Source organism: Lissotriton helveticus, chromosome 8 (assembly GCF_964261635.1).
Source record: "Lissotriton helveticus chromosome 8, aLisHel1.1, whole genome shotgun sequence".
NCBI classification, from domain to species: domain Eukaryota; kingdom Metazoa; phylum Chordata; class Amphibia; order Caudata; family Salamandridae; genus Lissotriton; species Lissotriton helveticus.
Genome location: NC_136069.1, coordinates 64,452,185 through 64,476,069, shown reverse-complemented (window position 1 = coordinate 64,476,069; position 23,885 = coordinate 64,452,185). Strand labels below are relative to the sequence as shown.

Genomic DNA, 23,885 nt, shown 5'->3' with positions numbered 1-23,885 from the left:
AGAGCATGTTTCCAGGCCAAGGGAACTTCGCCCATGGTCAAGGAAAGATTGAGCAGTGGATTAAGCAAACTGTTAATTGCAGGCGCTATCTTTCCTAGACATTTCGCTGGGCACGGATCCAGCGGCGAGCCAGATTGAAGCCGGGCGAGAAGATCGAGGGAAGAAGGTACAGATAGGGAAGGGAAGTCCGAGAGGACTGCACTCCTATCATCAAAAGACGAGCGGAGAGTAGCCAGTTGACTAGCAGAAGAACCGAGGCCAGCGTCTGGGAAGGTATCCTGAATGGACTTAATTTTATTTATAAAAAAGTCACCCAGCTGACTAATCCAGACCTCGGAGTGAGAATGGGAGGGGGAGCTCGAAGGAGGGGAAGTGAACTCCTGTACAATCCTGAAGAGTTCTTTGCTCCTATTTTCCGCCTCGTCAATTCTGCGCTCCAGGTAGATTTTTTTACCCTCGGAGATATGCTTACGATAGCTCCTAATTACATTCCGGTATTTAGATTTATCACCCGGGTCGTACTTGCACCACCACATTCTCTCTGCTTTCTTGCAATCCTGGCGCATTTTCCCCATAGAAGGAGTAAACTACGGGGCCGAGACAAGTCTGGCTACTGATTTAGCTGGTTTCACCGGGGCCAGCTCATCAAATGTAGCTACCAGCCACTTCTGGACAAAATCTAGATTTTCCTCCAGATTGCCCGAAAGCCGACAAGGATGACGGCGCAAAGCATCGGACAGCATTTCCACTGTGACTTGATGAAAAGGCCGACCCGACCGGGTTACCTCTTTCAGTACTCTGGAGCCACTCAAGGCGGAAGAAAAAATACAGAAATCAATTAAAAAATGGCCCATCCAAAACACAGGACGCGGTATAGCCACGTCAATCCTCTTAGTCGAGAAAATCTGGTCAATGGTATGACCTTTGATATGGGTGGGGCTAGTAATATAAGAAGTCAGCCCCAACGGAGCGACAGCATCCTGCAATTTAATGGTATCAGGATCCTCTAAATTATCCATATGGACATTCAGATCCCCCAGCAGGATACAGTGCTCCGATCTGAGGCAAGGCACCGATAGTGCCGCCTGCAGATCATCAAAGAAAGAGCCCAGGGGCCCAGGGGCTGTGTAGACAAGAATCCCAGTGCACGTTTGACTGGGAGAGAGCCTAAGGATAAAACCTAAGGCTTCACACCCAGTGATATTCTTAACGGCAAAGATAGAACAGGGGACATTCTTGTCCACAATCAGAGCCACACCCCCGCCTCTACCTTCCGCTCGATCCTTCCTGAAGATAATATAGTTAGAAGGAATGGCAGTCGCCAGATCAGGACCAGAGCATTCTCCTAGCCAAGTCTCAGTGAGGAACAGACAAGTTGTTTTAGAGCCGTACAACAAGTTCCAGATGTCCACGGCATGTCTGCTAAGTGATCTGGTGTTGAGGAGAGAGCATTGATGACGCATAGGAGGGGGCATCGTGGTGGAAGCCATCAAAATTGAGGCCCGCCAGCCACATGCCGCACACCCCTTCCTGAAGGAGCGACCACACGGAAGAACATAGTGGCAATAGGAGGACTGTCTACGCAGAGCAATAAGCTCCGAGAAAGTTATCATATATGCAAACATACACCCAAACCGAATAGAGCAATAAAAGGCCAGGTCCTACCTCGTCCGCCTCCGAGACGCTGACGAGCGCAGACGGGCAGGACTCTGGCACGACTCAGGCGCAGGGAAGGCGCTTCCGCTGCGCGTCACCGCTGCACGCTAGGAGGCGAGCTTTAAATAGCCAGCTCTCAGCGTGGCCGGACGCAGGGACGCTCCAAGATGGCGTCCGCTACTCCCTGCCCAACCCAAGATGAGTGGTCCTCCCAGGAGTAGTACCCCTAAATGTCGCAAATTAAAATATAACAAAAACGAAACAGTTTAAAACAAGTGCCACGCGCTAAAGCACATGGAGTGCCAGTTAAAAATAGATCGGCCTCGAGATAATGGAGATTTACCTTACAAGACAGACTCCCCTTCAGAACTGTCTTAAATAGCGGCAGAGCGGCAGAGCGCGTCACGCAGCAACTATAATGCTGACCAAAATGGCGGCCGCACACGTCCCTTCCTCCCCCAAGATGTCTCCCACCCAGAGTCAACACCCAACGGCCCGCCTAACAGCGGTGAAATAACAATTACAGTGCAGCTGAGTGGTCCTCCCAGGAGTAGTACCCCTACAGTTCCACCCCTCATCCCTTCTCGAATATAAGGGAGCAGTGCTTCAGCAATTCCTATCAGAAGCTTCTTGCCAGCAAAACTTCACTGAATTTCAGTGTCTGGATCTCACCCTTCATCCACAGGAATGCAGGTAATACATTTTCGCTCTCTGGGGTAGATTTACGTGTGATCCATTTTGTCCCGTGTCAAATCAGAAACATCCTAAATGGATCACACCATGATTTTTAATTAAAACTAGCATTTTAGTACTTGTAAAATCGCCTTTCAAGGTTTATGCACAGCCATTATTTTAAGCTTCCAACCCCTGAGTTGATTAGCTATTCTAACTGAAGCGGCGGTTTAGTGCTGGCCTACCATTGGACAGACTGTTCTCCCAAATAAAGGGGCACATTAGGATGGCGGGCGGACTTTGTCCGCCCGTCACCCTAACGGAGAACGGGACCGCCCGCCATAAAGGGAATTAGGATGTGCCCGCCACAGTGGCGAGCACATCCTACATGTTTATCATTGTGGCGGGCGATGCACTCAGCACCGCCCGCCACAATGATAAACATTTCAGCACGCACTTGCATATGCAAAGCGGCAGGCACCGCGCGGTGCCTGCCGCTTTGCATATGCAAATGTGGGGGGTTACCATAGGTACCCCCCATGTGCACCCCCAACACTGGCATCACCTGGGGGCCCCCACAGCAATCACCGCCTGCCTTTCCGTGGCGGCATTGCCGCCGCGGAAAGGCCCCTGAATTTACCCTTGTAACCTCAAAATGCATGCTGTCTCAGAGAGCATCCTCTCCATTCATAAAATCTGGCATGAAAAACTGATCTTTTACTTACAATTTCTGACTGGCGCCTCTCCTTTCTCATTCAAATGCACTTGTGCAATTTGCCCACAATCAATTTCAAAGTTCACAAACCCTCCCATTTTAAAGGTAATACTCTGCCAACCTCCAGCTGATCAATTAACCCCATCAAACATCTGTACTACCCCTCCCCACACCAATGAGAACACCTAACTACTATTAATGTAATTTACCACAAAGAAACTGGAGTGAAATCATGAAGTGATTTGCTGGAGGACATAAAACTAATCTCATAAAACACAGCAGTAGCAAAAAACACTTGACTAACTATTAACCATGGGTTCTGGAGCAGTGTGCGGCTCAGCGTAAAGAATTTCAGTGCCTCGTCAGGGGTAGTAAGCTCTTTATAAATGCAATGACAATTACATGAAATTACAATTACAAGCTCTCCAACTGCATATAATTTACATTGCATGTGAACATCTCATATTGGCATGTCCGCTTGATCTATGAACCTAAATCAACATAAACTGCTTGAGACAGTGAGTTGTCACAACTATAAAGAAATTCAGAGGTAACCTACAGAATGGTACAATCTGACTAGAGCAGTGGTTGCTAACCTTTGGATTTTTTTTAATCCCCCTTCTAAATCACCAGTAGAAATGGAGGACTCCAGTAGAGGCAATTTCTATGACTTGAACCTCAAAATAATGCATAGAAATAAATAAACAAGTATACTTTTAAGAAGGTACTAAACATTTTATTTAATTCACAAATATAAAAACACTTAATTAATTGGAAGGTTGGAGCTTTTAAAAATTTATAATAGTTTTTTAAAAGATGAATTGATATGCCATACTCCAGAATAGCACATTGGGCCCAATTCACAGAACTAACTTAAGACAAAATCCTAAACTTACTACCATTTTCGTATTCACAGAAGGCACTTACTCATTTTTGGTATTCACAGAAGACACTTACTAATTTAAGTATTCACAGAAGTTAGGACTCCTAACTTTAGGACTCTTAAATGCCTTCTGTGAATACCGAAAGTCTTAAAATTAGGATTTTTCTCAGTTTAGGAGTCCTAAAGTTAGGAATCCTAACTTTACTACTCTTAAACTGTGAAAAATCCTAATTTTAAGACTTTGGGTATTCACAGAAAGCAGTTAGGAGTCCTAAAGTTAGGAGTCCTAACTTCACTACTGCAAAATTCAGAAAAATCCTAATTTTAAGACTTTCGGTATTCACAGATGGGATTTAGGAGTCCTAAAGTTAGGCCTCCTAACTTCTGTAAATACCGAAATGAGTAAGTGCCTTCCGTGAATACCAAAATGAGTAAGTGCCTTCTGTGAACACCAAAATGGTAGTAAGTTTAGGATTTTGTCTTAAGTTAGTTCTGTGAATCGGGCCCATTGTCTGTTGTTTACGCCTAAGACATGCACAGTGTGATTCACAAAGGTACACTTGCGTAAGTTCACTTTTTTTTTATATTAACAAGCTACAAGTTGATAGTAAATTTATGACCTCGGAGACTCTGCAGTTGGGGCAGAGAACTATGTATATAAAAAGTTAGGCCCTTTGTGTAAGTTTACATTTCATTTTATATTCAGAAACTTTGAGTTAATAGTGAGTTTACGACTGCGGAGGCTCTGCAGTCAAAATTAAGAATTCCATATATAAAAAGATAAGCCTGTCCGTAGTTCTCTGCCCGACTACTGAGCCCCCACAGTCATAAACTTACTATTAAATCGTAGTTTGTAAATATCAAAAAAGCGTAAACCTACATGAAAATGTAAGTTTGCCCTTGTGAATCAGGCCAGCTGTCTTTTTGTCTGTGCACACCAATGCTACATTTAATCATCCATACTAGATTCTGTTTGCTGTACTTGCGCTGCTCCCAGAAATCAAAGTAATGATAACAACTTACTTTTTATCCTCCAGTTTACAATTCCTTCACATTTAAAGTGTTTTTTAATGTTCAGCTTTATATTTTACAATTTTAAGTGCATATACTATATTTATCTCTGAATATTATTTGATTTTTTGAACAGTCGCCGATCCCTGAGTAGGTGCCCTGGACCCTAGGTTAGGGATGTTAGACCTGACATTTTTGGCTTGATATTCCCCCAGACTTTTTGCCTTCACTCTCCTATTTTTACTGAAATTGTTTTTGTTGGCATTAGAACTCTGTGAGTCTAACCCTGTTAACCAGTGGTAAGTTACTTGTGCTCTCTCCCTTAAACATGATAAAATTGGTATACACCTAATTAGCACATTTAATTTACTCATAGGTCCCTACTTGTACCCAGGGCCTGTAAAAGGAAATGCTACAAGTGGTAAGGAGCACTCGTGCCGCTCACTAAGGTAGCAATGTAAAACATGTCTCAGTCCTACCATTTCAGCATGCAGAGCAGTTTTGAACTGGCATTTCTATCTGACATAATAAACCTTTTTGCGGGCCAAACAGTTCCTTTTTAATACTTATAAGCCACCCTTCAGGTAGGCCCTATAGGCTCATAAGGTAGGATGCATGGTATTTCTAAAGTAGGACATGTGTACTCACATTTTTACACCTCCTTGTGTTTTTACTCCTCAATTCATTTTTCACTGTTGTAAGGCTATCTCTGCCATAGCCTAACACTGGATTACCTTATTACACTTAGTAAGTGATAACTTCAGTTTAGGAACAGATAGAGAAATGCTTCTTCCTCTCCTTTGAATTGTAATTGAAAATCATGTTTAAAGGTAAGTTCGGATTTTAAGTTTCTATTTTGAAAATGCCACGTTTAGAAAGGTGGCATTTTTCTGCCTGTGCAAAATGCGCCTTTCTGCAAGTGTCTAGGGTCAATTGATTGTGAATGACTGTCCTGGTGCCCGTTGTATATTCCTCGCAGATATAGGGAGAAATGGGGCTAGGGAGTGGAGGGAGTGATTCTTCCTGTCAGGATGCCTGGAGAAAAGGTGTACTCTGCTCTGATTACGCTTCAAAGGACCCTGCCTGCAGCACACACAAAGCTATCTGACACCAGGCCTGCCCTTGTCTTTGTCACCCTAAATAGTTAGGAGTCAAACCCAGGGGAAGAACTGAGCAGAGCCAGTTTGGATTTTTTTCCACATAAAGGCTGGCACTGGATTTAAACTGGGCACCTTAAGAATCTTTCATCAGAAGACTCCTGGACCTGTTGCAGATTCAGGAGAAGGACTGACCTGCTGACCGAAGAAGGAAGGCCAGAATAGCCTGCCTTGAATCCAGGATCCCCAGAAATGACTCCAAGGGTCAGTTGGCTGACCACCTGTTTGAGCAACAGGGACACAACAAGATTCCAGAGGCCTCCATGCAACAGCTGACAAGAACCACCTTGACCTGCCTGCACCGTGCTTCCTGCCTCTGCTGGTGTGAGTCCTGATAACCAAGAGGTGCTCCACAGGTCCTGGATCCTTGGCTGGCATCATAGTATATTCTCCCTGCCTCATATCTACAGAAAACTGCACTCCAGGTGAAAATCCAGAAGTTTTAGACTCTATGCGACAGTGAGCGGGCTCCTCGCATCAGCATTGGTCACCACATCTCCTGCCAGCACAAAGTTTTGATAACAACCTGCTCTTCATGCCAAACAGCAACCATCCATGTTGAACACCAATGTGATGCTCCAGTGACGACTGTTCCTCGCGCCATCGACCTCGCAATGCGAAAATCCAGTCGAGTCTCCTTGCGTGGATTTTGAGAAGGTATACTCTTAAGCAGGATGAACCTGGTCCCGTTAGTCGACCACCGCTCGATTACGGTCAGCCTAAACCTGTGACTGTGAACTGGCCCAACACAATCAGATAACTGTGAGTAGTGCTTTGTGCTTCGGGTGCTATTTTTACCTGAAAATTAAAAAATTCAATACTACGGTACTACAGCTTAGATTTTTGTTGTTTTGGTGCCATTTTATTCATTAAGTTTTACTCAATTTTTAAATTGCTTTGGGATTTTTCCTTGTGTTGTATTTATACTTTATTACTTTTTGAGTGCAGCATAACTAATTTCCACATTGCCTCTAAGTTAAGCCTGACTGCTTTTGTACCAAACTAACAGAGGATTAAGCACCTTTTTGTTTAGTGACTTTTGTGGTTGACCCTGACAAATGTAAATGTGCTGGACTTGTAAAGCGCACAGCTGCCCGTAAGCGTCCCGGCGCTTGCTTAGGGAACCCGTCCTGGTATTCCCCTGTGAGAAACCTGGGCAGGGTGTCCACAAGGTGAAAGCCAGGCATCCCACCGCGAGGGGCCGTAGTGGAGATTAAGCAAGCTATTGCCCAGAGTCGCAGAGTGTGACCCCGTGAGTTGAGTAGGCACCAGAGCGAGAATTGTCGAGTCCATGGAATTTTGAGCCCGAGACCCGCCGAGGCGGGGAATCGAACCCTGGTCCACGGTCGATCTCAGCTTCCGGGTCTACCGCCTCTAACCACTGAGCCACGCTTCAGGATTACGCTTCAGGATTACATTTCAGTGGGGCTCTCACCCCCCTCAAATAATAACCTAATTTTGTACATGGGACCACTGGCCTATTGGCTAATGATCAACTTTGCACTGATTTCTGAACTAAACAAGCTTGGTAGAAGTTTGGTGAAGCTCATTCCAGAGCTTGTGATCATGGGCTGAGTTAATCTGCCTCTTTAAATGGCACTTTGGAACTTTCAACAGACAATGGCCACTGGCTTTCAGAGTTTAACTGGTAAAGTTCAGATGGATTTTCTCTCTCGGATATAAAGTAGCTTCCCAATTTAGATACATAAAAGTAAGTCTTACAACATTAGATAATAGTCTTTCTGCAGCTTGATGCCAGCCACACTCTAGAAGTTTATTCATCCTGTACAATCTCTGAATCTGATGAGCAAGCTGACACTGATACTGCTGTTTGTAGTAAGTCTAGGAAAAAGAAGCATTCTAAATGCCTTACCCCCTTCTCCCACTACCCCATGAAAAGTGAAATCAGAACTCCAGAGAAAGATAGGCTCTCACCAGAGCATTGCCTTCCTTGAGTTAGACCCAGGGTAATAGAACTCTGGGAACCATCAATGGTGGTGTTTGCCACTGGAGATCTGGGCAAATGGCCTGGTGGTGAGATCACAGAGGAAAACACAATTTGGAACACAAACCATCTCCTTGACTATTAAACATAAAATTATCCAATAGGAGGAAAAACATAACTGTGCCTTTTTCATCTTCCGGTTAGAACTTTTCTTACAAGCTGGTTGGTACCATCTGGAGGTAAAAGTTCATGTTTTTTACCTCTCTGTTGGGTTTAGCTCCCATTTCTGAGTTTCACAGGTCAGAATTAGAATACAAGCAGGATCAATTGTATGAGTTGGATTAAAACTTGCATGTTTCCCATCTTTCCTACTGAATTCCTTCAGGTAACACCTAGAGAAATTTACATCTAAAAAACACAGGCTTGAGTGAAATTTCTGCTCACCTGGAGTGTCCCTTTGGACAACTCAATATTTGCTGCGTCACCCGGAATGCAGTATACGCAATTCTTTACATGAAGTTGTTCGTCTTACCTTATGCACTCCACGGACTCTGGCCTCGATTTCAGATCCTGGTCTTTAGCAGCCACTCCAAAATGTATGGGGAAGAGGCCTCCAAGGATGATGTCTCCTTTCTTCTGTGCTCTTTGATTTGGACCGTAGGCAGTTGTGTTCCATGCCGCGAAACCCAGGAGGACCAAGCAGCAGCAGAACAGATTCATCATTTCACGCACAGGTGGCACCATCAAGGTATTAACGAATCCGGGGGGGATGAAGGCACAGTCTCGGTGACAAGCATGAGTTTCCTCTCCCTTTGATGGATTGTGGCGGAATTGGGGGACATGTCTACAGATCAATGAACATTGCTGGGAGTGTCAAAGGGATCTCCTCAGCGCCTTTCGCCATCACGAACAGGAAGTTTCAACAAACTCCTTGCTCTTTTGATCCTGGTTGCAATGCGGATTCCATCTTTGAGGCTTCCTGAAATATAAAGAGAAGAACAATCATTCTTCTGGAAAAAAGTGCCCCTCATTGTGCCCAATCCATCTAATTTTCTTTTGTTGGACTAAAACAGGATACGTACAAATCAATCGAAAGCATTTGACATCAACTAAAGGATTAAAGGGACACTTCTTTTATTGAGCCTCTGTATGTAGAATGAGCAAGTACCCTCTTTGGACAACACCCAAACTATGTTGAGGACTCTCTCAAGGGCAATCTTGTAAAAAGTGGTGCACAGGCTCGTATAAACCATTGGTGCGGATGTTAACAGTAGGCTCAGTCTATGCGGGTCAACTGTACTGGATCAGTTCCCATCACATTGTGCATCGCAGGCTTTCACATTGTTGGCTTATTATTTAGCATGTTGAGAGCAGGACAGTCAATCATGTTTCTTAGAAAGCAGTCGATAACAACTGGTAAAGGCCCTTAACTGGCAGTGTCTCACAACAAACAACAAAATGAAAGTGAAATCAAAACCAAGAGGGTGATAGCTCTCCTTATTTGGGTGCTCCAAAATGTCTGCCCCAAATAGGATGTATGACGTTACAACGCATGCTTTTACCACGCATGCTGTTACAACGCAGTTTTTACAACGCAAACCTTTACAACGCATAGCGCTTTGGGGTGCTGGATAGTGAATAGTTTAATTTACTATTCCAACTCCAGTCCCTGTGGACACTAGGGAAGGTGTTGGATAGTAAATTAAATCTATTCCCTATCCTAGAGCGCCCCCCAGCGCAATGCGTTGTAATGGTTTTCGTTGTAAAACCTGCGTTGTAAAAGCACTGGGTTGTAAAAGTTTCGTTGTAAAGGATGTTTCCCCGCCAAATATATTGATATCCAGTATTTGTAAAGCGCACAATTACCCGAGGGTGTGAAGGCGTTGGGGGCCGTCTGGAAGATTAAGCGAGCTATTGTCCAAAGGCTAACTCCCGCCGGCGCCTGAAACGTGAACCCCGTAGTCCGGAGTCAGGCACCCTGGCCGCTGCGCCACACCTCTTCCACAGGCTATAGCTTTATTAATGACCCTGTAGCTACATAATTGTTCCCCTGAGGGTTACTCATTTCTCAGTGGATTTGCATGAGGTGTCTCCAAGTGAATCAAGGGATATGAATGTATGATATTGTAAAGTAAATCTCCTTTGCACAGAATTGCCATTCAGTGTGGTATTCTGGATAGTTCAGATATGTGGTATTTATACTTCTTGCCTATTTCTAAACTCATAGGGCCCCATTAGGATGTCAGGCGGATCGCCACCACCATGCGGGCGGTGGCGATCCGCCCGACATCCTTCCCCACCCGCCACCCATTTCTCTCTGCCATATTACTATGGTGGGGGGGACTGCGGCGGACGGAAAGACCGTCCGCCGCTTTTCCGCCTGGTCAAGGAGTGGACCGGGTGGAAAAGGGTTTTCATATGGTGGCGGTTTCTGTTAGACACCGCCATCCATATTAGGGTGAAGGCGGGGACATGCTTTTCCATGGCGGCAACGCCGCCACAGAAAGGCATGCAGGAATGTCCTGTGGGGGCCCGTTGCGGGCCCCCAGGGACTCCGGGGTGTGGGGGGTGCACATGGGGTACCTATGGTACCTCCCTGCACTTCACTGTACAACGTGACAGGCACCGCACGGTGCCTGTCACGTTGTGCATTGAAATGCACAATGTGCATGTTTAGCATTGCGGCGGGTGGTGCTTTCAGCACTGCCCGCCGCAATGTTAAAAAAGCGGGATGCGCCTGCCAGTGTGGCGGGCGCATCCTAATGGCCCCCACGGGACCGCCACCCTTATGGTGGGTGGTCCCGTTTTACGTCAGGATGGCTGGTGGACTTTGTCCGCCCGCCATCCTAATGGGCCCCATAGTTTGTGTACTTTCCAAACATGTGCTTGCCTTAGTAGTTAGATCAAAGTTCTTCATTATTCCCCATATTATTATGGAAATGTTGTTCAATCGACACCGATGACCAATCCTGAGTTTAAAATGTTCTCTTGCCAACTGGCCTTCATTTCACATAAAAACTAAACAGGACTGCATTGAAGGCAAAGAAAACTTCATTGCAGACCCTCTTTCATTTCAGCAGACCTGGTGAGAAGCCACTGGGAGCGATGAGAAACTGCCTTTGGTAAAAATGAGGAATGACAGTAAGGGGAAAGTGGGAGAGATTGGATCTATGAACAAGAGGGAGATGAGACATATATAAAGACTGACACATGGGGAAAAGGGTAAGCCTGGGCGGCGAACTGAGCTCCTTTCACAGAGTTTGTGGAGTTTTTTTAACTCAGTGCTCTGCGGAGCTCGTGGAGTTCGGAAAAACTCGGCATAGCAGAGCAGAGTTTTTTGCTCACTCGCCAATGGTAAGTTGTGAGCATGAGCGATGGAAATCCAACGCAAGACCTCTTCCCAATGAGATTTCTCAAAGCGGGAGGTTGCGGATGGTCTCCATCGTTTGTATAGAAAAATCTTCTGTACGCGATGAGGAAGCTGCCGCTCGAGTAGAACTTCTGCTCGAACGGCAGAAAGAAGCAGTGCCATCTTGCACTGTCTGAGATGCCGTTCGTGCTGATTTTACAGCTCGGGGAAAACACCCGGCACTAAAAATCAGTGTTAATGGCACGAGGTAAAGCACTCCACTGCTCACGGAACTCCGCGTAGCTTGGCGGAGTTTTTTTGTCACTTCATTTCCTATTTCTCTGCTCTCTGTGTAATAATAATATTAAAAATAGAATTAAATCAATGTCAGGTTGAACCTGAAAAATAAATGGCAAAGGTTTCACCTTTAGGGTGCATTCACTTTGCAAATAGCTGTTGACAATGCTGTACAGCGTTGGGTGGAAAAGCGAAAGGCAAAAGCATTTTTGCCGATGCTGTGCAGCATCGACAAAAAAAAGAAAGACAAGATGCAATGACCCAAACACTGCTTGCAGTTGCATCATTCTGCTCGGGTGCACATGGATCGCCATGAACGCGTGTTCTAGCAGGTGGCATTTGATTTGCTCTTTTGCTTACTGATCTGAAATAGTGTATGCCACTTGGCTCTCTAAATAAAACAATGAAGGTTTTTTTCTTCCTAAAAGCAGAAGATTGACACTAGGGGCCATATGTATCAAGCCTAAATGCGTTCACAAACGCCAAAATTCGCAGAATTTTGGCGTTTGCGAATGCATTTTCGGTAAATGGTATGTATCACACAAATCTGCATGCAAAATAAGGAATCATAAAATTAGTGATTCCTTATTTTGCAATTGCATTTAAGGAATCGCAAATATTGCAATTTCTTAAATGCAATGTATGAAGCCCAAAAAATTAGCAAAATGCCCTTAAGGAATTGCAAATTACCACCAACTTCTAGTTGGTGGTAAGTTGCGATTTCTTTGAAAAATGCACATTTCAGCATTTTTCAAAGTGCCATGTGACGCACATACATGCCCTTAGGTCATGTATGTGTGCCACATGTGCACCCATGCATATTTCAGTGGTGCAACAGGGTGTCCTTTGGACACCCCTGCACCCTTGAAATTATTCTCAATTTGCGATTTTCAAATTGCGAATCGCAAAATTGAGAATACCTTCCCATTCATTCCTATGGGCCTCCTGGCCCATAGAAATGAATGGGAAAGTATTCCTTAATTGCGGTTCGCAAATTGCGAATCGCAATTAAGGAATACTAAGAATTCGCTAAAAAAAGCGAATTTGTACATACATACCAATTTGCGATTCTGAAATAGCCATTTCTTAAAAATCGCTATTTTAGAATCGCAAATCGGTACTTTCATACATATGGCCCTAGGAGAGGACAAACAGTGTAGGAGGAGGAGAGCAACATCAGGTGGAAGAAGAAACACAAGTTCGAAAGAGCACAGAGAGCAGAGGGTGAAGCTAACCAGAGAACTGAACAACCTCCAGTCCATACATTAAGGAAGGCAATAATTGTAGTCTTCACAACTTTGCTAATTTACACTTTTGGGTAAGTTTACTACTTTCTGACAGTTCACAAAATCGGACCCTAAATTTTCTCCAAGGTGTAACTTCCATTCGGATTTTGTGAGTAGTCAAAAAGCAGTAAAGTTACTCAAAAGTGTAAACTACTCAAAAGTGAAAGTTGCCTTTGTGAATCAGGCCCAGTGTGTTGAGTTTTCACTAGCCACCTCTCCTTCCTTGGTCTTTTTATTTTGAATATTACCACATTTGATTTGGGGTATTTATTTTCAGATCATTCTGGATATAATATTTGGCAGACCAGCTAAAGAGAGTTCTAGAGTTCTTATGTGCCCTTTACTGAAAATTAAAGATTGTTTTTTGAGGGCACAAGAAATGCGTTTTGGGGAAAAGACATGTTGACATTTTTTAACAGAGAGCGTGCACGACATATGCCAAGCGGATATTTAAATGTTATTTGGAAACATGTATTGCTCATGTTATGGCATCCTTTCCTTGCTCCCTGGATGTGCTTTTGGTGGCCAAGGCCACGTGGGGGCATTTCAGGATATACAGATGGGTTTTATGACCTTTTTTATCACTATAAGCGTCTGCTCTGGGATCTGAGCTTGTAGGATCTGGGGGCCATATTATCAAGAAAGGACGATACATTATCGCCGTTTTTATTGGCAGGAAACTGCCGCTAAAGCGGCGATAATGGGCTTGATAATATGCCCTCGTGAATTCCCATAGCAGCCCAGGTTAACACCAGAACCTGGGCTGCTATGGGAATTCACAAGGGCATATTATCAAACCCATTATCGCCGCTTTAGCGGCAGTTTCTTGCCGATAAAAGCTGCGATAATGTATCGCCCTTTCTTTTTTTTTTAACAATTCTTTTTATTCAACAAAGCATCATCAAAAGACACAGTTAAAGAGGATTATGTCATAGCAAATTTAACATCTATTGGGGGTACAGGGAACAGGAATAAATATATATCAGATATTTACGGGGATGGGGGTACATCAAAAACAGCAGTCCTGGGTGGTACACAAATCTCACCTCTGTATTTATTCCAGGGACTCCATATCAAAGCCCACTTTCGGGGGCGGCCCCTAGGAACAAAAACAGTCTTCTCACGAAACATACACCAGTCTAGGTTATTTTTCCAGATCTCAAGGGTGGGAGCCTGCGGAGATCCCCATTTTTGGGCTATATTCCTTTTCGCTATCATAAAGGTCAATGTAGCCCACTGCATTTGTGCAGAGTTGAGGTCAGTGGGTTCCTGTATCGCCCTTTCTTGATAATATGGCCCATGGTTTTCTTGCTCTGCTCTTTGAGCCTGTACAGATTCCCATAGTTAGTACTAGTTCTGCAGAGTTTGTGAAGCCTGTGTCATATTTCATGCTTCTATCCTTCCACATTCAAGTAGATTCTCTCAAATGTTTACCTCGAAGGAGAAGAATGGAAACAGTCATTAACCCCTCCCATGCTGATGACGGAACCGCTCCGTCATCAGCGGTTCCGTCATGGCCCGCTCGGCACGCCTGCGCGGCGCGGATTCCGCGCCTGCGCTGAGCGTTCTATTGAGCGGGGCGGGCCATGACAGAACCGCTCCGTCATAAGCACAGCGCAACCGACGCTGGTGACGGAGCGGTTGCATCACCAGCATGCGCTCGCCGCTCTTCCGCCCCGCCCCCTTAGCACTGCGGCGGAATAGCCGCCGCAGTGAAGGGGTTAAAAGAGGTTGAAGACTGAAACAAAATAAGGTTCCTTGTACTTTATAAAAACTCATAAGCCGCTGTGTCACCTTCAGTAAACATACTTTTTGATCTGTTTGGAAAAAGAATACTTTTTGGGCCAATTTCTTTAGCCCCATTAATGCCACGTGTGCCCCTGGAGCACCCTGTAAAAACTGTGATGTTTTATTCTGCTTTAAAATGCAACGCCAGGCTCAATCACATTTTCTGCCTCATTAAAAGTTCTCCATAGAAAACTCCTCCCTCCCTCTTCTGGTTTTAGAAACAAGCTTAATAGCGGCTATTTTTCTTTCTTGTCTGTTGCATTTGTCTCTCAATAATAAAAAAACAAGCATTTGCAATGCAATAGGTCTCGCATTACAGGCTACACAGCATCAAGTACAGCAAGAATAATTTACATATACAAAAAGCACTCACGTTTGCATAGAAATTCTGTACTCTTCCGGTGCTTGTCTTCAAGCCATTGTATATATATCCTAACAACAATGAAATGTGTAGAACCGGTCAGTCTCATAAGTTACTCCATTGGTGGTTTAGCAGTGCTCCAATACTTTAAGTCTATGATACTCCTGGGCGTACTTGGATTCACCTAGTGAACCCCGTGATTTACATCAACAGCATTTGGTGTATATGATAATGGACACCGTTTTTTGTGTTACTGCACCTATTTCTACACTCACCATATGCCAATTCAGCAGCATAATGCACCTCACCCCCTATACTCTGGACCCCAAAAGGATTAGTGGTGGATTAGTATTAGGCCTGGGCGGTAAATTCCATTCCGCGGAGAATGGGGAATTGCCAAAAATTCTGCGATCCGCGGCTTCTCTGAATTTTTTGCTTGTTCGCGCTTTCAAAATGTGTGTTCGCGAGATATTTCTCCCCGAGCAAGTAAATAGCATTCGCAAACAGCAAAAAAGCATTGCAAACATGCGAAACAAGCAATTCCGCGGAGATGTTTTACCGTTTCGCGGAGCTTTGCATAGCGCGACTACGCAAATTCCGTCCACCCCTAATTAGTATAGGGAAATAAGAGTTAACGTTAGTTGTGGACATGTGAGTCTATTTGTTTGATTGAATAAGACAATGAAAGGATAGAAAAGGGAAGAGTCTATCGAGTGTTATTAGGAAGACCATAGCAGTAAGATGAGGTTTGGGATGAGTAAAAAGGAGAGATGAAGGAGGGAAGAGTCTGTAGGAAGGGATTTAGGAGATCATAGTAGTAAAAAGCGGTTTAGGATGAGTCAAGGGAGGGATACATGAGGGAAGAATTTAGAAAGGGCTGTTTGGGAGATTTTAGTAGTGAAATGAGGTTTGTGGTGAGCTGGGGAGGAAAGAGTCTAGAAAGTGTTATTTTGGAGATGATAGTAGTAAAATGAGGATTTGATGATAGCCATGTTTCCACAAGAGGCAGGATAGAGTCGAAATTGTGGAAGTAGAAGCTAGGTGGGGTTCTGCTTAGGCAACAGAATCCCCCAATACCAGTTGACAAGTGCAAACAGAGCCATTAGGCTTTGCTTAGTAAGAGCAAAGCAAGGCAAGTTTGCCCTACAACACTGATCACTGTCATGTGGAATGGGGCACTTACCACATAACTTAATAGACTCATGATTATAAAGAACAGGGCACAACTATGTGTTCCTGACCATGTAAAATGGATAAACTGCCAGGTCGCCAGTTGCTATTTGTTTTTTCAGGATGTAAATTGCTAAATCTTATTGGCTGAGATAACGGAAAAACTAGGGCTTCACTATAAACAAGCACATTGACCTACTTTAATATTTTAGCCAAGGTAGTATGAAAAAGGTAATGATATCCCTACAAGGGTTCTAACATCTTTGTTAGACTGATCCTCAACGCACAGCCACAGCTGCAGTGACTTTCACATGGCCGAGCGATGTGCAGGTCAGAAATAGACGTCTTAGACATTCACAGACAGGAGAGAGATATCCTATGACTTCTTTCCCAACTTGTGGAAGTGACAAGTTCAGCATTTAACACTTGACTGAGTCAATGTTGTCCCTTATCAGTCGCATGGCTGTGGCACCAGCCCCTCCACCACTCATTTAAACAAACATGCCTCTACCAGCAATCTATCTGTTCCATTACTTATCTTACTGAAATTTTGAAAACATTTAAAATGTATTGAAAATAAATCCATTCTACATCCTCCTTTCAGCATCTGAAACAGGTAATCCTGAAGATGGCCATAATCCATGACACAAAACCTGGTGCACAAAAAAACAAGGCCCTAAACACACAGCATTAATGGCCTTAGACAGAACGAGGCTCAGGCACGGAGCGCCATAACAAGACTCAAGGAGAGCAGTTTATGGGCACACACTGAACAACCAGACATGGCCAGGAACACAAAAAACAGTACCCTGACCCAGGGCCAAAATCCTATTTAAATCAAACTGACGCAAGCTGAACAACCAAGCTCATAAAACAGGGCCACTTCCCATTCTGCATAACCAGACAAAGAAAGACGTGTTCTCACAGCTATGCTGCATAACCAGCTGACATACAACCAGTCATTAATCTATACTTTGGGCCGGATTCACAGAATGAATTTAAGACTCAATCCTAAACTTACTACTATTTTGGTATTCACAGAATGCACTTACTACTTTTGGTATTCACAGAAGTTAGGATTTTCTCTTAAGTCTGTCTTAAGTCTGTCTTAAGACAAACTTAAGACAAAATCCTAACTTCTGTGAATGCCAAAAGTAGTAAGTGCATTCTGTAAATGCCAAAAGTAGTAAGTGCATTCTGTGAATGCCAAAATAGTAGTAAGTTTACGATTGAGTCTTAATTTCATTCTGAGCTCACACTCATACGGGGTCACTGGCCTGTGCTTCATACTCTGGTTTCTCCCACACAACTGGCCTATTATGCAGAGTATTGATCAGGGGGACAAAAGCACAACAAAAAGTGCCTCTTTTTTTGGTTCAAGATCACAAAATCAGTCCTGATATCAGGAGCAGGGGCTGGTGGAGTTAAAGCAAGCCAGCATCACATTACAAGATTTTAGTTTTTCCTTTCATACACACTTCTTCCAATATAAAAAATATTATTCGGGCCACCGCTCTGATGAGTCCCAACAATACTGGACGCTGGCCAAGCAGCAATGTTTAAACACCACAGCACATCAAATGTATGTGTAACACCCCCAAGATACCGGACTCAAAACAATCTGCACTGACCTGCGATGCCTCTACTCTGGGTTACACGGAGAAAGAGGCAAAGGGCCATAGGAATTGATGATAAAAAAAGGTGCAAGTGAAATCATTTTATAACATGCTGTAGGCTCGGGGGCTCTGGTAGCTGCAGCGAGTGCCCCCTCTGTCTCCTGCATGTATTTCACAGACCGGCGCAGTCCTGCCAGCATCGTTTTTAGATCCTCTGGATCCAGACCAGAGTGAAATCGTATCAGAACCAAGTTTAAAACACCTCATGGATGTCATAAGGGGCAGGGCCGGACTGGGAACCACAACTGGACCTGGCAAAGTGCTAGGGGTGTTGGAGGTGCCGTCGAGCTCTTTGCCGGGGATGGTTTTCGGCCGATTTTGTTACAGGGCTGATTTTGCAGCTATGCTGCAAAAACGGCCCTGTAACAAAATCGGCCCCCTGGGGTCCAAAACCGGCCCAACCTGTGCGGCGCACCGGGGGATTGCCCGGTGCCCGCTATGGCCAGTCCGGCCCTGATAAGGGGACACAGCATTCATTAACTCCATCATAGGAGCGTACATGCAATGTGCACAGTCTGGAAGAGGTGTGGCGCAGCAGCCAGGGTGCCTGACTCCGAACCACGGATGTATGATGTTACAACGCATACTTTTACAACGCCTACCATTACAACATGTACCGTTACAACGCGTCTTTTACAACGCAAGTCGTTACCACGACTTGCACTGTAGGGGTGCGGACTTAGGAATAGTTAAATTTACTATTCCAACACCAGCCTACGCACAGTAGGGAAGGTGTTGGAATAGTAAATCTACTATTCCTTATCCTTGAGCACCCTCCAGCACAAGTCGTGGTTACGACTTGCGTTGTAACGGTACTGCGGGGTAACATCCGCGTTGTAAAGGATGCTCCCCGATAGTGCCTGAGCTATCCATGCCACACACCAGTGCCTAGCTGCATAGAACACAGATTCAATTCATGCTACATACATTGGATGTGGGGCACTGATCTGTGTCAGACACCCGAGCTCACACTCGTAAGGGGTCACTGGTCTGCGTTTCATACTCTGGTTTCTCCCACACAACTGGCCTATGATGCAGAGCAATGACCAGGGGGACAAAAGAACAATACACAGTGCCACTTTGTTGGTTCACAATCACAAAAGCAGCACTGATATCAATAACAGGCTGGTGGAGTTACAGCAAGCCAGCATCACATTATGAGATTTTACTTTTGCCTTTCATACACACTTCTTCCAATATAAAAATCATTATTTGGGCCACCGCTCTGATGAGTCCCAACAATAGGAGCACGGGCGCCGGCCAAGCAGCAATGTTTAAACACCATAGCGTATCAAATGTATGTGTAACATCCCCAAGACACTGGACACAAAACAATCTCCAGTGACCTGTGATGCCTCTACTCTGGGTAACAGGGAGAAAGAGGAAAAGGGCCACAGGAATTAATGATAAACAAAGGAGCAAGTGAAATCGTTTTATAACATGCTGTAGGCTAGGGGGCTCTGGTATCTGCAGCGAGTGCCCCTCTGTCTCCTGCACGTATGTCACAGACCGGCACAGTCCTGCCAGCATCGTTTTCTGATCCCCTGTGTCCAGACCAGAGTGAAATCGGATAGGAACCAAGTTCAAAACACGGCGAGCCTTATGGGTGTAGGACGGCGACGCAGCAATCGTTAACTCCATCACAGGCGTGTGCATTCAATGTGCATAGTCTGGAAGAAGAGTGGCCCATCGGCCAAGGGTGCCTGACTCCGGACCACGGGGTTCATGGTTCAATCGCCGGCGGAGGGTTAGCCCAGCACCATGAGACTCTGGGCAATAGCACGCTTAATCTTCCCGATGGCCCCCAGCGCCGGGACACCTCTCCGGAGGTAGCTGTGAGCTTTACAAATGCTGGCATTTCATATTTCATTTCTGTGCGCCAGGAGACATCTGAACCAAAGATGACAAGGACAGTGTGCAAACGGGGAAGGGTATGGCAAGAGGCAAATGATGACAAGAGAGCAGTGTGGCTGAGAGGGGGTGTTAAAACTCTGGTGTGTATTAGAGGGGTCCACAGAGACTCTCCATCGCATTTCACGCACCCGGAGGTGCCTTGATGCTGCAGAGCAGTGGAGAACCAACAATTATTCCTGCAGAGTGGCATAATACCCCACCCAGTCTAATGGAGGCACACATACCTAAACATTGGAAAATAAAAGATGATTTCTTCGGTACAAATAATTGCATTTCCACATTTGCTTGCAATTTATGAACACATTTAATATGTCCTATATAGCCTGCCGTAGCGGGCTATGCCGGCTAGTAAAGGCCCGCTGCAGCGTTAAAGGCCCGAGCCGAAGGCAAGGGATTTTAACAAGGCAGCAGGTCTTTAATAGCCAGTATAGCCGAGCTAGGAAGGGCTATAAGGCTATTAGAACATTCTGCCACTAGAGGGCGAATGCTCTTACAAATTAAACAAAGGCTTTAGGGAGCGCCAGGAGATTGAAATTCCCTCAGGCTCCCTGAAACCTTTGTTCACAGCCAGAGCTGCGAAAAAAGATGCATTGGAATGTTGGATCTCCGGGCTTATACCAGCCATTGTAAGCCTGTAGCTACTCTATTGCTTTCAAAGGAACTGTCAACATTCCAATGTTCTAATAATGGAATAAACTACTGAAGGTGTGCGAAACCTTGCTTTCTTGGTGTGCTGAGGAGAGGACAACTTCAGTCACAATTGCCCACGCACCTCTTCCAGTTACGGTGGTTTTCCTTTAGCCTCCTTTCTATAAGGAGCAGGGAATTACCTTGCAGGAGTCTGCATACTGAGACTGAGGATGTATTGTTATATTGTTACCATGCAACCCCTCCAGCGGAGGGCGGGGGAGGTCCCTATCAGACATGTAGTTACAGCCGTGCTTCGGTAAGGAGGTACATTGCGAAAACATGATCACGCATTGGAATGTGAAAAGAACATTTTTATTTCAATAATAACTTTTGAAAATCACTTTAATATTTTTGGGCTATCGAGGCAACCATGCAATTGCTTTGCAAAAAGTCAAATGCAATAAAATATTCTTTTCACATTTCTGTGTGCCAAAATGCTTACAAAAGGTTCTTTAATTGATAAGGTTAATTGACAAATGGAACTTAACTCACACAGCCGAGTTTTCAGTCACCGCCACCCTGATTTAAAGGCAAAGGCAAACATTAAAGGCCTAGGCAAAGATAAGCAGGTCGGACAGAGGAAGAAATCAACACAACATTCAAATGAGTTCTCCATTTAAACAAAAGAGTTCTCATGAACAACAGATAAAGATTGTAAGAGGAACAAAACAGTAAAGGGGCAGGCAAACATTAAAGGCGTAGGCAAAGATAAGCAGGTCAGGGAGAGGAAGAAATCAACACAACATTGAAACAAGTTCTCCATTTAAACAAAAGAGTCCTCATGAACAACAGATAAAGATTGTAAGAGGAACAAAACTGTGCTTTGCCGGTGCTCCACAGCCTGTAACGGAAGTGACCTATCGGCCGAGTGAAGGAGTAAGGTGACAGCAAAGAAGAGTGATGCTGAAGGGACCCTATGGTAAGCAGCGGGTGGGAATAAAGTGGTTTTACAGATTACAAAAGGTCTTGCAGACAGCGCATGCGCGCTGCCTAGGCTCGACCTAAAAATATGAAACGAAACTCTAATAACACGATTCTATGTGACTACTGATGTCGTGCCTACTGTGTTAAAAGAGATAATGTCACAATTTATTGTACGAATCATAATGCTATGATCTGTTTGTTATGAAGTTATCTGATGAATAGGATTGGTGTCATAATCCTGTGTTTTGGATGGAAATTTCCTATTTCTACAAACCTAAATAAAAGGGGCCGTATTTATGAAGGCCTTGCGCCGCCGGTGCGTCACTTTTAACATGGGAAAAAGTGACGCATCGGCGGCGCAAGGCCTTCATAAATACGGCCCAAGGAGTTTAAAAAATGGACAATTCCCTTCTCTTCACTAGTTTTGCATTGTGCAATTCTGGAGGATTGCTCTATGCCCCACTTGTTTGGAAGTTCACCACCTGTATTGAACTGTCAAAGTCATATTTCTGGGAAAATATCTAAATTTTTGAAGAAGATACAATGTCCATAGAGGCATCATATCATGCAGGCAGGGGCTTAACACAAGCCCTTGCACTGAAAGAGGGCCCCAAGACTCTAGGGGGGCCCCAGCTCTTCAAGGGGGCCCCATTCAGCCAAATAGCATTGAATATCTGTGAGATATGATAGACTCAGGGGGCCCTCGTCATATTCTGCAGGGGGGGCCTCATTGTTTTGTATTACACCACTTCATGATATGGTAGACTCAGGGGGCCCTAATAACATTCTACAGGGGGCCACATCATTTTGTATTACACCACTTCATGATGTGGTAGACTCAGGGGGCCCTAATAACATTCTACAGGGGGCCACATCATTTTGAATTACACCACTTCATGATATGGTGGACTCAGGGGGCCCTAATAACATTCTACAGGGGGCCACATCATTTTGAATTACACCACTTAATGATATGGTAGACTCAGGGGGCCCTAATAACATTCCACAGGGGCCACATCATTTTGTATTACACCACTTCATGATATGGTAGACTCAGGGGGCGCTAATAACATTCCACAGGGGCCACATCATTTTGAATTACACCACTTCATGATATGGTAGACTCAGGGGGCCCTAATAACATTCTACAGGGGCCACATCATTTTGAATTACACCACTTCATGATATGGTGGACTCAGGGGGCCCTCGTCACATTCTACAGGGGGCCACATCATTTTGTATTACACCACTTCATGATATGGTAGACTCAGGGGGCCCTCGTCACATTCTACAGGGGCCACATCATTTTGAATTACACCACTTCATGATATGGTAGACTCAGGGACCCCTCATCACAGTCTGCACGGAGGGCCACATCATTTTGCGTTACACCATTGCAAGAAGGCTTTGTATTATGCAATTAAATCACACTTGTTTCTAAAATCAATAGTCTTAATGCACTCAGACTTTACAACCTCTCACTGATAAAAGTCCAAGAAGCTGAACCATTACCCTTATCTTTATTATCATATGCAGACAGTGGGGAGTGCAATAAAAAAGGGGAAAGTAAATATCACTGATTGTTAGAGACAGGTGCTCACCAGCGGCTCTGAGTGGAAGCATCAGCAGGCGTCAGATGAAAGTAGAGTGAATCAAAGAGGGAGTGTGCACGCAGGACTTACAGTGCACAAAACATTTTACTGTGCACAGACAGAGGGGCGCCAGCGCCAGCACAATGTTTTTATGTGCCTGTCTCGCCTGGCAGGCAATGCAAGCTATCCGGGCCGGACTGGCTACCGGGCGTTTTGGAATGCTGCTGAGCTGGGGGCTGATTTTGTTGATGGGGACCTGCGTGTACTGAATGAAATTCGTTTTGCTTTAATTATTTCGCAGCACACGCAGGTCTCCATCAATGAAATCAGCCCCCACCGCAGTGAAGTCAGCCCCCACCGCAGTGAAATCAGCCCCCAGCTTGGCAGCATTCCAAACACCCGGTAGTCTGTCCGGCCCTGCAAGCTATCAGGCTGCGAAAGACCTTAAGGAGGCTTGCCAAAACTTACTGTGAGTGTACTACCCGCCCATCGGTTACCATTGGTCAGCTTTATTGTCACTCTCATTTGTTTGCTTCATATCCAGTGGCTCACATTCCTCTTCATGTGTTTGCTCCTCCTTTGAAACATGGTGTTACATTTCATTCTATCATAATTCTCCTTGTACCTTTAATTCCCCTTGTTATTCTTTGAGTGTTCTTAGAACACTACTGTCCTCCAGGCTGCAGGTCAGTTGCACTGTTCCTGTGGACCTGGAGACTGCTGTATATGTTGCTGTGCTGTAATAAAGCCTCATCTACTATAACCTGCTCCAGTGGATTATTTAACACATGACCTCCTT

The 23,885-nt window shown here is 44.8% G+C and overlaps 1 protein-coding gene across 1 annotated transcript in view; it reads right to left on the bottom strand.

Moving 5' to 3' along the window:
• CASR (calcium sensing receptor) overlaps positions 1-23,885 on the bottom strand; it is a 282,126-nt gene that overhangs the window by 196,060 nt on the left and 62,181 nt on the right. Inside the window, exon 2 of the mRNA XM_078656628.1 lies at positions 8,572-9,018. Coding sequence (XP_078512754.1) covers positions 8,572-8,783 — 212 coding nt within the window. The 5' untranslated portion in view covers positions 8,784-9,018. The remainder of the gene's footprint in view (positions 1-8,571; positions 9,019-23,885) is intronic.